Source organism: Colobus angolensis, unplaced genomic scaffold (genome assembly GCF_000951035.1).
Source record: "Colobus angolensis palliatus isolate OR3802 unplaced genomic scaffold, Cang.pa_1.0 Scaffold11, whole genome shotgun sequence".
Lineage (NCBI taxonomy): Eukaryota > Metazoa > Chordata > Mammalia > Primates > Cercopithecidae > Colobus > Colobus angolensis.
This window is the reverse complement of record NW_012112030.1, coordinates 1,204,000-1,216,609: the sequence shown is the minus strand read 5'-3', so window position 1 is coordinate 1,216,609 and position 12,610 is coordinate 1,204,000. Positions and strand designations below refer to the sequence as shown.

Below are 12,610 nucleotides of genomic sequence, written 5' to 3'. Positions count from 1 at the left end.
TCTCTCTCTCTCTTTCTTCTTGTTTGTTTGCTTGCCTGCCTTTCCTTCTTTCTCCTTCTTTCCTTCATTCTTTCCTTCCTTCCTTCTTTCTTCCTTCCTTTCTTCTCCTTTCTCCTCCTTTCTCTCTCTTTCCCTTCCTTTCTTCCTTCCTTCCTTCTTTACTTTCTCTTGCCCGTCTTCCCTCCCTTCCTCCTTCCCTCTCTCCCTCCCTCTTTTCCTTCTTTCCTTCCTTCTTTCCTTTCTTCCTTTCTTATCCTTCCTTCCTTCTTCCTTCCCTTTTCTTTTCTTTTCTTTCTTTCTCTTCCTTCCTTCTTTCTCTCTCTTCCTTCCTTCGTTCTTTCCTTCCTTCCTTCCTCTCTTCCTTTTTTCCTTCCTCCCTTCCTTCCTTCCTCTCCTTTCTTTCCCCTGCCCTGTCCTTCCCTCCCTTCTCCTTCCCTCCTTTCCCCTCTCTTCCCCTTCCACTTCCCCCTTCCCTTCCCTTTCCTTCCCTTTTCTTCGCTCCCCTTCCCTTCCCTCTCCTGCTCTGCCCTGCCTCCCCTCCACTCCCCTGCCCTACCCTGGCCTCCCCTCCCCTTCCCCTCCCTCACCCTTTCCTTCCCTTCTCTTTCTCTCTTATGGGGGGTGATGTTTAAAATTAGTATAAAAGGACAAAGCAGGAGGAGCTGACCTTCAAAAAGTGCAGGTGGACTAATGATCAAACTTTTTAGGATTCTTTCATAACCTCAAGAGGAACAACTCAACCTTTCCCTCTTATTGACCCCTGGAAGTGGGAGATTATGGATTAATGCCCACCACATTCAGAGACTGAAAATATTTGTGAGTTTGGGTACCGCATGGTGGTGGAAGTGTGTGAGGGATCATGATGCCTCCTTAATCAATGTCATCTTTCCTAAGATCAGTTATCAGAGCCCTGGGAGTTGACTTTACTACTGAATAACTTTGTAGTGCAGTTTGCCATGGAAAGAAACTCAAGCCTCATTGACCACATCAGAGGAGGGTAAACACCTTTCTTACTCCTTCATATGAAAGTTACTGTTGCTTTTTCATGGACAGAAAATTACAGGTTGATGGAACTATATTTTCATGGACGTTTTGGTGTCAGAGCCTTTAAACAAATGTATGCTTTGGGCACCTCCCCTCCCCACTCAGGAGACAATGTCTTAATATTTTGACCAAAGCCAGACCGTGTTGTGTGTTGTAAACATCTGGTTTATCATTCATCCAGCTGAACTGGTTTACATTTTCTTAGAAGAAAAGGCTTGGGATTAAAGGCATTTAAGTAATTAAGCACATGTCAAGACAATTTGGTGATGGGTAAATATAGTCTCTGTTAAATGCACCGTCTGGGAGCTCTGGTTTAGATTTACGTCCGGCTGGAGTGCAGGGATGAAAGCACAATGCCGGGTGGACTGGGCCCTGTTCTTGGGAGAATCAAAACCAAATGGGTTTTCAGGAGCATGGCACCCATTCCTCTTAAGTACCTGTCCCAGTGGATAAAAGTTTCCTTTGAGTTTGGCCTGGAGGGAATAGCACTGCAGTCCCTGTCACCCAGCAGCACTTGTAGATTTAATGAGACTCTCTTTGGGAGGTAGACCATAAACTTCTGCGCTTTGGTTGTTCCTTTGTGTCCAGGAAATCAGATATGTCTGTGAAGCTCAACGCTAGGTCTCAGCTTTGTATGACGAATGTGTGTTTTCAGGTACCAGTGCCGAGTCCTAAGCCCGCCCCAGTCATGTTTCTTGGCCCTGCCCCTGTGGATGTGGGACTGTGGTGCTAGGCCTGATTGTGTCAGGCTGCACAGACGTGTGGTCCATGCTGGGCAGGGAGGAAACATGAGCCTTTTCCTTTGGAGGTTTTTAGTTCTAAACACTAAGCATGAAGTACCTGGTGATTTGAAGGGGACATGGGCACGTCGACTTCGAGGATCAGTGAGGGGCTCCTCAGGGGCTATACTTTGAGCTGAGACATTGTTCCTCTTAAGGAAGACAGGGAAGGGAAAATGTCCTCAGTGCTTTCTCCTTCTCACTGTCCCCCATCCTGAAAGTAATAGGACAAAAGGTTGGGTCTCTCTGTCTCTCCCTGGGTCTAGAGCTGAGAGGAAAGAATATAGATGCAATCCTGAAGAAGAAAACTTTGCCATTATGGCCAGATGGATGGCGCATGATGGAACCAATTAGCCCATTTTTGCTGAAAAGAAAGAAAAAAATCAGAATTTCAATTTTCAAAGCAGGGACTCTTTTTAAAAAACGTTTGATTATTTTCTTCTTGTTTTAAACTGATTTCCATGCTTGTTTGGGGGTAGAATCTTGGTTTCTGAAGTCTGTGGGTGAACCGGGAGGCCAAAGGAATCCCTGTTGTTGGGTAAATTTGTGGATGAATGCTTAAATTTCAACATGCCTCTCCCGCCCCATTCCTCCTCCTCAAATGTACTTTCTTCTCCTTTCCCCTAGCAGCCACTGATTGGGATCACCCATAGGATACCACCCGAAAAGTAGGGAGTTCACAGCTAGAGGGAACAGAGAAACATCCAGTTGCAGCATTTTGGGGGGCTGTGGTTATCTGAGTTAGGACAACTCTGGTTTTATAACTTGAGTCTGCTCCAAAGCAAAGGACCTTTTACCTTGACTTTCTGTCTTAGGAGACAGAACAATCAGCTGGAGTTTAAAAGTTTCTTCATGAGCATAGAATGCTCAACGAAGCAGTGAGGAAGGCGATGGACAAGAGGAGTACTGAGATAACTGCAGCCACAGGGCCGGTGACTGTTAGGGCTGCCGTCTCTTCTGTGTTTCCAGCCATGAGCTAAGTGCTATGAGAGGAGTGAGAGGAGTGCTCTCTGACCCAGGCCAGGCCTCTGGGGAACACAAAATAATGAGCAAACCTCGTCCTGGAAGTGAAGCAAGCTGCCCACTTCCAGCTGCACCGTGCACAGGAAGCTTTATTTGAGATGGGGATTAGGGCACATAGCTTTAGTGTCCCAATAATTTGAGACATTTCTGAGGATCTGGCAGCTGGGACCAGGAGTTCAGGTTGTCGGTCTAATGGCTTAATGCTTCCAGACACTTGGCTATCGTGCAAAGTCAAGCTGAGAATTAGCAGAAGAGCTAAGTAGGTGAAACACCTGCTGGACTTTTCCTTGGAGTTTAGGGACTGTCTTCATGGTGTATACAGCTGCCACGGCAACCGTGGAGTGTGACTGTAGGGATTGGGTTGGGTAGGTTCTGGGGTGTGGTCTAGCTGGGGCCTTACCCGCCTGTGATGCTTCAGCCTCTATCCAGGCCTACAGCACTTTGTATCTTTTAACTACAAACTCCCACAAACCCCCTCCCGGCTTGGGACTCCTCCCTTTAATTATGGTAGGGTGGCTTCATGTTGCTGTGGTTATGGCTCTTGAACTGATTAATGATGCTCGGAGTGAAATTGTAGTCTTGTGAGTCAGACAAATCTGCAGTTCAGCAAACCTCAGGGCACCCTTCCCCCATCTGCACTTCCTCTCCCCACCCTCTGCTCCTCTCACCCCGCAAAGTTATTTCTCATGTTTTCTGTGCATGCCAAGGAGGAAACTTAAAATCAGGAAAGGACTGGCCCTTTGGTGACGCAGCAGTACCAAAACACTCAGCTTTCAACTCATTGGAAGAGCAGCCACTTCCACCGGGCACCCCTGGCAGCCTCCCGTGGGCCTCCGCTCCCACGTGGGGCCCGGAGAATAGTCTTTGTGCCATCCAATGTCCTGGAACTGTGGCAGATGGGGGCGAGGTTTGAAGAAGAGGAGGCTGATGGAGGGGAGAGGATTGTCTGAGATCCTCTGCGGTCTCTGAGCATGTGGGTGGGGCATTGGGTAGGAGCGGGAGGTGGAAAGCCATGAATTTTAATGAGTAAATGTTGTCTAGATTTGTTATCCAACCTCGGCGTTTATTCAGAGCCATGCAAATGCAGATTTCTTAGCATTTGGACATCATACATCTTTCCCTCCAAAACCAATTATCTCCTCATCTCACTACAGTCTACAGTCTCTTTGGAAAGAATGGTTCAGGGCAGAAAGTAAGTGCGAGACAAGGGAAATCATTGTGTACCAGAAACTCCCCCTCTCCTCCCCCTCCATGATTAAATGTGGATCCTCGTATGGCGGGATCCTTGGTACTACGAGTTGGTGAGACATAATCCCTCCCGTTTGGAAGCCAGCGACCCAGGACAGACCATCCCGACTCAGACAGAACACACAGACCACTTTATAGTCTCTGAAAAAAACCAAGAATGAAACAAGCAAATAACGATGACTTTATGCGGCGCAGAAGGTTCTCTGTTGTGAGTATAATGGAGTTGGAGGGACAGAGCCATTTGTTCATTTCACATTTGTTTAGTAGGGTCTGCTATGTGCAAGTGGTGTGAGACACTGTTGGAATTAAAACATAAATCCCTTGTATAGTTTTCAGACTTTTTGGTCTCAGGGTAACTTCACACTTTTAGAAATTATTGGGAACACCCAAAGGGTGTTTGCATGGCTGTGTCGACCAATGTTTACTGCATGAGAAGTTAAGGCTGAGAAATTGTGAAAGTACAAGAATATACAAACACATGCCATTAGCCACAGGGGATGATGGCAGCACATGCCACAACACCCCACTATGCACTTGTGAGAGAAGAGTGAGAAAGGAAATAATGTCTTAGTGCTATTAGAAAAATAGTTTTGCCTCCAGGGACCCCCAAAAGCCTCATGAGGACTCCCAGGGTTCCCCAGACCACATTTTGAGAACCACTGCCCTATTGCCTTCTGCCCACCTCAGGGATATTATGGTCCAGACGGCAGATCAGTCACAGCCAACACTGCCTTGTGAAACAGCAGGAAGGAGCTCAAAGTGCATTCGAATGCTCTCACACGTACTTTTCTAGATCATGATTAAAATGATCCATACAGCCATTCATTCCTATGTGGTCATGGAGCACAGAGACTCTCACCTGACGGTGGTGGAAGGTTATTGGACTGGAATGACTGGAATCTTTGAAGATAGGAGGAATGTGAACTTTGAGACAGCCTATTTGATATGAAAACATCATTTCGTATTTAGGGAATGAAAAAATATTGTTCTTATACTAAGAACCAGAGCTTGACAAAAAGTTCTAGCCTGGCTGATATCGAGGAGGATGCACCGATTCTCAGCTGGGGGGCATGTGAGAGTTTAGTTACCAAAAAAACAAGGGTTACGTTGAGAAACGCCTGCCCCAGAGTTACTATTTTCATCTCCCTTTCTTCCGTAGGTATTAACTCTCTGATCGCAAACAATATCTATGAGGCTGCCTACCCTCTTCATGACGTAAGTACTATTTTCAACAGCATGCTCTCTGTAGTCTTCAAAACGTTGAAAACCACAACTTTTCAGTGGCAATGAAACGGGTGAATACCTGCAGGGTGAGGCAGGAGTGAAGCATGACATTAAAATACCTTGGCTGACCCTGGACTGCTCATTGCTGACAATAATCCCCAGTTTGATTTTTGCCAGTCATCTCAAACTGTCTCGCCAATGATTTCCCCAGAAGACAAAATAAACTGGGTTTTGTCTGAGCTTTCCCTGTATTCTCTGGCTTTGTTTTTAGCAAAAGTGTGACTATACAGATGTGGCATGAGGTGATGAAAGGGAGGAGATATTGGTGAGGATGGTGGATGGTGGTGGAAGGAGACTGAAAGGCCTGGGTTATCCCTAACCTGGGCTGTCAGACCCGTAGCTGCCTGAAAGTGGTGTTTTTGTATGTGAGAGTTTTGTGCAGATGTGAAATTCCTCTTTAGCATGTTACAGATTAACGAAAGATCATTATTTAAAAAAAGTTTTTTTTGAAGAAAATCTCTCAGAATTCCTCGTACGATGCTTTGGTTAAGTAAAGAAAACAGAATGACTGTAACGCAAGCTCTCCTTGACTGGAGATAATGTTATGAACAATAATGTTATGAACTTCCCATGATACAATGCAATGGTGTTCTTCAAGACAACGCATGAGAATGTGACTGGTCCTTCAGCTAAATGCTCCATGGCTTCACTGTTCATCAGACTGGTCAGGTCTTGGGCACCTGCCATGCAGTAGTGCCATTTGAGACTGCTGAGGTGGGGCTCCCTGACTGCCCAGCAGGAATTTTTTTGAGGGGAATCTCCTCATTCCTGACATATTTGCAGTGGCGTATGCACTGCTAAGTTCGGCAGTTATGGACAGAGTGAGCATGTCATGGCACGGGTGATTTTCACATGATGGGCTAAACCATTTAAAGTCTGGAGCTCTGCCATTGCATTGCTACGAGGGGGCATAGGCTGATTTCTGAAGTGTATGAGGGGGGCGCATCTTTGTGTGAGAAGTTATCCCAGGAAATGTGGCAAGTGTTGATGGCTAAGAAAATGGAGTATCAGCCCCTTACCATGCCATGCTTTTTTTTTGAGATGGGAGTCTCGCTCTGTCGCCCAGGCTGGAGTGCAGTGGCCGGATCTCAGCTCACTGCAAGCTCCGCCTCCCGGGTTTATGCCATTCTCCTGCCTCAACCTCCTGAGTAGCTGGGACTACAGACGCCCGCCACCTCGCCCGGCTAGCTTTTTGTATTTTTTAGTAGAGACGGGGTTTCACCGTGTTAGCCAGGATGGTCTCGATCTCCTGACCTCGTGATCCGCCCGTCTCGGCCTCCCAAAGTGCTGGGATTACAGGCTTGAGCCACTGCGCCCGGCCCATGCCATGCTTTTGACCTTCCTTAAATGGGAGTGAAAAAAAAGCAATGATATTAGAAAACAAAAAAAGAAAATCCTTTCTTCTTTGGCACCTGTTTCTGGTAATTTCATTGGCTTTATCCAGCATCCCTTTTTCTCCCACAGGGTGAATACAATAGTCCAGAGGACGATATGAATGACCGGAAGGTAAGCCTGCCTCACGCAGCATCCTGGACTTTGGGCATGAGAGACTATGGGTGGGTGTGGAAGGGGCTATAAGTGCCTTAGATGTTCTCTTTACCTGCTTATCTACTTCGCAACAGTTTTTCCAGCTCCCCCTTTTCCCCCACCCAGGTATTTGGAAATGTGAGTGTGGTTGCTACTGCACTTAGTGCCTGGAGAACCACAATGCCAGCTGTCCTGAAATATATCCAGTGCCCACCACACAGCTCTCACCCCACCTTCCCATGGCAAGACAGCACCAGTTGAGAAACATTGGCTGTCCAAATTCCTTAACTGATAGGTGCGGAAACGGAGACACAGAAAGCTTGAGCACCTTGGCCTGGGTCACACAGCCACAGGAAACAGAGATGGGGCTCGGAACACCTCTAGCCCTCGAATCCAGGGTTCTTGCTTAAAACATGTGATGATCCGTGCCGTTATGGCTTTTGGAGGGTCAACTTGAGGTGATTCTCTTTCTCTGAGGCAGGCAGGGGGAGTATAGCCACTCCCAAATTACGGATGAGCAATCTGAGTGTGAGGGAGGCTCAGTTGTGCTTTGTAGTTCAAGTAGCTAGAAATTGGAGGTTACAGTTAGGGGAAGGAACGTGGCCCCAACCTCTTCAGTGGGGATGCAGCAACGATCCCCTCGTGCCATCCTCCTGCTGGCCTCTCCCCACCTTCAGCAACTCTAGTGAGCAGAGGAGGGTGGGCGATGGTGGGAGGGATGAGGAGCTGAAGCTCAAGCAACTTCCCTCCCCCACTCTGTTGTCTGGAAAATCATGCATGCCCCACGTTGCCTTTCGAGCAGGCTTCTTTTTTATCCTGCCTATTAGTCCCTGTTATGAAGTGTTAAGTATTAAAAACATAAAAGGTCTTTTCCAGAAATTCTGCAGTGATTGCTTACACATGTCCTCTCTCTGCCTGCCCAGGGAGTCTGCTGTAGTGTGGCGATGTCTTAACTCATCTGTTTTCTATCCGATGCTAATAGTCTCGGTGTTTAATTTCCTGAAAAGTCCCGCATCAGATTTAAAGGAAAAGGAGAAAGCATGTCTCGCCACATCTCACCTCTCTCGCCCAACCATTTTCTGTCCTCCCACTCTCTGATTTTTCCTTCCTTCCCTTTAAATGGTGATCACCATCCATTGCCTGCCTAAGAAAACTCCTGCTGGGTGGTGGTGACCCCAGCCTGTCTAGGAACATTACGGAGACCAGAACACACCGCAACTCATAGGAGAAATCAGTCAGCCTTCTGTCACCTGCAGTAATGGAAGAAGTAAATTACAGACTATTTACAATATCTATGTTGTAGATATAAAAATATGTATTTGTCTTTGGAAAGAACAAAATTACTGTTAACCACAGCAATGGCTTTTAACAAAAAAATTTCGCATCACAAAATGTTTATCTTTGGCTGATATAATGAAGGACATGGAGAAGGTTTGGGAGCTGCAGTGTAGGGTGGCCTCTCTGGGGCCTCTAGGGATTATTCACCATGTTGTCCCAGCCTGCCCATCCTGCCAGCACCTGGATGTTCTCCTTCACTCTTCCTTACAATTTGTGGCTGTTCCCATGATCTCCCCAAGGCCAGGTTCATTGCAGGCAGATTCTAGGCAAGTCGAGAGGCCCTAGAGGATGTCAGTCTCCCTCTCCTGAAGCTCACCTGGTGCTATTGTACAGTTTCTGTGACTCAGACTCAGGTAGGGGCTGGAAATTTCTTTCTTTCCCCTCCTGGAGGGTCATTAAGGAGAAGCTTCTGGCCGGGCACGGTGGCTCACACCTGTAATCCCAGCACTTTGGGAGGCTGAGGTGGGCAGATCACGAGGTCAGGAGATCTAGACCATCCTGGCTAACAAGGTGAAATCCTGTCTCTACTAAAAATACAAAAAATTAGCTGGGCGTGGTGGCAGACGCCTGTAGTCACACCTCCTGGGGAGGCTGAGGCAGGAGAATGGCGTGAACCCGGGAGGCGGAGCTTGCAGTGAGGCGAGATGGCGCCACTGCACTCCAGCTCTGGGCGACAGAGCGAGACTCCGTCTCAGAAAAAAAAAAAAAAAGAAACTTCCTCCCTGTTTTCCTCCCTCTTGAGAACAAGGGTTTCCTGCCTTCCTAGAAGCCAGGACGACTGGAAGAGGGAGCAGCCTGGGGGTAGATGGGTCCCTCCTGGCTTCCAGCAGCTGCCTAGTTCCCCATTTGCCAATGCTGCTTAGTGTCCTGGAAATTCCCCGAGAAGTGGCTGTCACCATCTGCTCAGGGCTCCCCAGCTCTCACTGACTCTCTGCAGCTTCTTCATCCACTTACAGGGGAGAACTCAAAGTAGAACTTTGGATGTGACTTCCTTTAGCATTCTAGAAACCCTTAGTGCTGGATTTTCTAGCCTTTGCAGGTGGCTGTCTTCCCTAGTGGATAGTTAGTAAGTGACCCACTGAAAACTGTGGAGAGAGAGTCAGTCCTGCATTTTAAAACTTGCCTTCCTAACAAGAAAGGCACTTTTCTTCTTGGTTTCAACTGGGGATTCATTTTGCCATGCTGCACGACTTTCATGTTACTGTATGGAGAAGCTGAGACCTGGAGAGGTGGAGTTACTTACTAAAATGTTCAAACAGGTTAGTGTAGCATCTGGGAGTAGAATCCAAGTCTCTTCCGTTCAGGCTGCCCCTGTCCCTTAAATGCCTCCGAGGGGGCTACAGCATCTTTCTGCCTGTCTCAGGTCTAGCTGCTGTCTGAGGAGCTTGTGGCCTCAGAGAGGGCCATGAGTCCCAAACACCTTGATGTTCTCTGGCATTACAAAGGGTTGTTGCAAGGAGTTTTTAACACTTGAGTTCCTTTATAGTCTCATGAAATCCTTAAATTGATGACCTCTGTCAAATGTGATTCCTGGGGACCCAAACTTCCTGCTTCTATGCTCTCATCCATCAGGTGGGATGGTTCCTGCGGTAAATGCTTGGGGCAGACAGACACATCTGGGGTTACGTCCAGGGCTCTGGAATCAGGCACTGTCCATTAAGAAGGAGCAGTAGTCCCTCCCTGGTGTATTTGCTGGCTTTGCCAGTTGGTAAAGAGAGGACATGGTGAACCTCTAAAGGAGAAAGGGAATTCACTAAGAGTTGCAGTAGAAGGCACTAGACTCTGCAAGTTTAAAGGGCCTGTTGACGTGTCTGTGCTTTACTCACACCATACTGGTCCTTACGGGGCAGGACTCCAGAGTGTGCCTCTTTTCACCCTGCCTGCTGGTCCCTTCTGGGGCCCTGCAAGCTGGAGTTCAGCACGATCCGTGACTAAACCTTCTTAAAGATTGGGAAGGGTCTGCAGTACTCTCCACCTCCCTCCCTGCCTCCCCTGCAGGTGACAGAAGGCATATGAGCCAGCCTGGGCATCCAGGCATAATTGCTGCACCGCCTCCCAGCTTTGGTGCTCTGTCGCTCCAGCTCTGTGTTTCAGGGGCTGCCTGATCACTGCCTCCTCCGTATGCTTCTAGCTTTTCTGTATCAAGCCCAGATAGTTCTCTTGGCTCCTCCTCATCTATATCCACAAGCCATGGATACATCTTTGTGTTTAAAAGAGACCATGGGGAGAGAGGGACTTTCTGGAAGTCTCTTTCAGCGGGTCTGGGATTCAGCCAGGGAAAAGGCTTCTGAGGTCAGCTCTCAGTTGAGGCCATACTGGATTCTTGGAACATTTTTCGTTTTTTCCTCCAGGGCAGTGGCAGATAGGTGTTCTCAAGCTCAAGTTTTGGCTGGGCATACGACTTGGGGAGGAATTTGCTCTGGAGGTCAGGGCCTATAAGGCAGACAGTGACGTCCCATAGCTCTCGAGAGGGTGCCCTGCCTGCATCTCCTGATGCAAGCTTATCTCCCTTTGGGCCACAATGATGTCACTGTGAAAACCAGGTGCTAGAGAGCCCAGGGTTTGCACTCAGGAGAGTCAAAACTCAGGCATTAGAAGCACCCAAGATGTGGGAGGAGGAGATGTACTAATAACAATAAGATTAGGTTAGCCACCGCCCTGGAGTGAGCAGCAGCAGTGCTCATGAATTCAGATGTTCCTCTGCCTTCATGCACTGAGTAACCCGTTTTTGTATCTGGGTTTCCTCCATTGCAAGTGGTGGAACTGCTGGTGCAGTTTGCCTCTTCAGGATCCGTGTAGTTTCTGGTCCTGTTTTGCAGTTGCTGGAAGACGTTGTGACAGTAAAAGTCTACCACCCTTAAGTGAGATCGCTGGCTCTCATTTCCATTTTAATGTCATGTCTTTAAAGATTCTTAGGTAAACAGGATGGCTCCCTGTAGGGCTGATGTTCAGACGGGCTTCCGAAGCACCCGATTAGAGTAGGTTCTCCTTGACAGATTTCCTCATGAGTTGTGTGTGATGTAGTAGGAGCATAAATAATGTAACAAAATAGCAGCTGTATTATAAATCTGTCAATTCCAGACATATAATTTGATAAAGTACCAATATTGATTCAGCATAGGTATGTAGATGAGGTCTCATGATGATCCCTTACTGAATGATTTTATTTACCGGAATTGATACACATGTTTAGTGAGACGCATGCTGATTCTGATAAAGTTACTGCAGAAATATTCTTAGATAGCCTGGCCTGATGTGTTCGGTTTTGCCCCTACCCCTCTCCTGGAGCCACTCTTGTCAAGGTGATTGGTAACCTCAAAGCCACTGAATCCAGTGGCCACTGCTCATCTAACCTGACCCATTAACAACATCTGACACCACTTGTCCTCTTCTTTTTTTTTTTTTTTTTTGAGACAGAGTCTCGCCGTGTCGCCCAGGCTGGAGTGCAGTGGCGTGATCTCGGCTCACTGCAAGCTCCGCCTCCTGGGTTCACGCCATTCTCTTGCCTCAGCCTCTGAGTAGCTGGGACTAGAGGCGCGTATCACCGCGCTCGGCTAGTTTTTTGTATTTTTAGTAGAGACGGGGGTTTCACCGTGTTAGCCAGGATGGTCTCGATCTCCTGACCTCGTGATCTGCCCACCTTGGCCTCCCAAAGTGCTGGGATTATAGGCGTGAGCCACCGCGCCCAGCTATGCTCTTCTTTTCTTTGAAACCTTTTCTCCCCTTGGCTTCCTGGATGCCACACACTTCCGGTTCTCCTCCACATCACTGGCCGTTCCTTCTGTCTCCTTTACCAGTTCTTCATTACCCTCTTGACCTCTAAATGGTGGCGTGCGCAGGGCCCAGACCTCAGGCTTCTTCTGTACTTACTATCTCTTCTTTGGTGATAACATCCATCATTTAATGACTTTACAAATGTCCTCCTCTTCAAGAACTCCCAAATGTACTGGACTCTTCTTTGAACTTCAGATTGTTGTATCTAGCTGCTCGCCATGCCGCTGGATACCCAAAGAGCATCTCAAAAAATGCATCCCCAAGTAAGCTCTTGATTCTACCCCCACTAACCTGTCCTTCCCACAGTCTTTCTCATTTCAGTAAAAGGCATCACCATGACTCAGTGGCTCAGGCCAAGTTCTTATTTCTTCTCATCCCACATCCAATCCAACAGTAAATCTTACAGGCTTTACCTTTAAAATCTAAGCAGAATCAACTAGCTCTTCTGTATTTGCTGCTGCCCCCATGGTGCAAGCCATCATCATCTCTTCCCTGGACCATTCCAATAACTTCCCTATGCCTCTGATCACTCTGTTCTCCACACAGCAACCAGAGTGAGCCTTCTGCAATCTCAGATTGTTTTGCCCCTCTAC

At 47.6% G+C, this 12,610-nt stretch overlaps 1 protein-coding gene across 1 annotated transcript in view; it reads left to right on the top strand.

Moving 5' to 3' along the window:
* ANO2 (anoctamin 2, calcium activated chloride channel) overlaps positions 1-12,610 on the top strand; it is a 372,967-nt gene that overhangs the window by 124,130 nt on the left and 236,227 nt on the right. The window contains exons 7-8 of the mRNA XM_011955293.1: positions 5,254-5,309; positions 6,843-6,884. Coding sequence (XP_011810683.1) covers positions 5,254-5,309; positions 6,843-6,884 — 98 coding nt within the window. The remainder of the gene's footprint in view (positions 1-5,253; positions 5,310-6,842; positions 6,885-12,610) is intronic.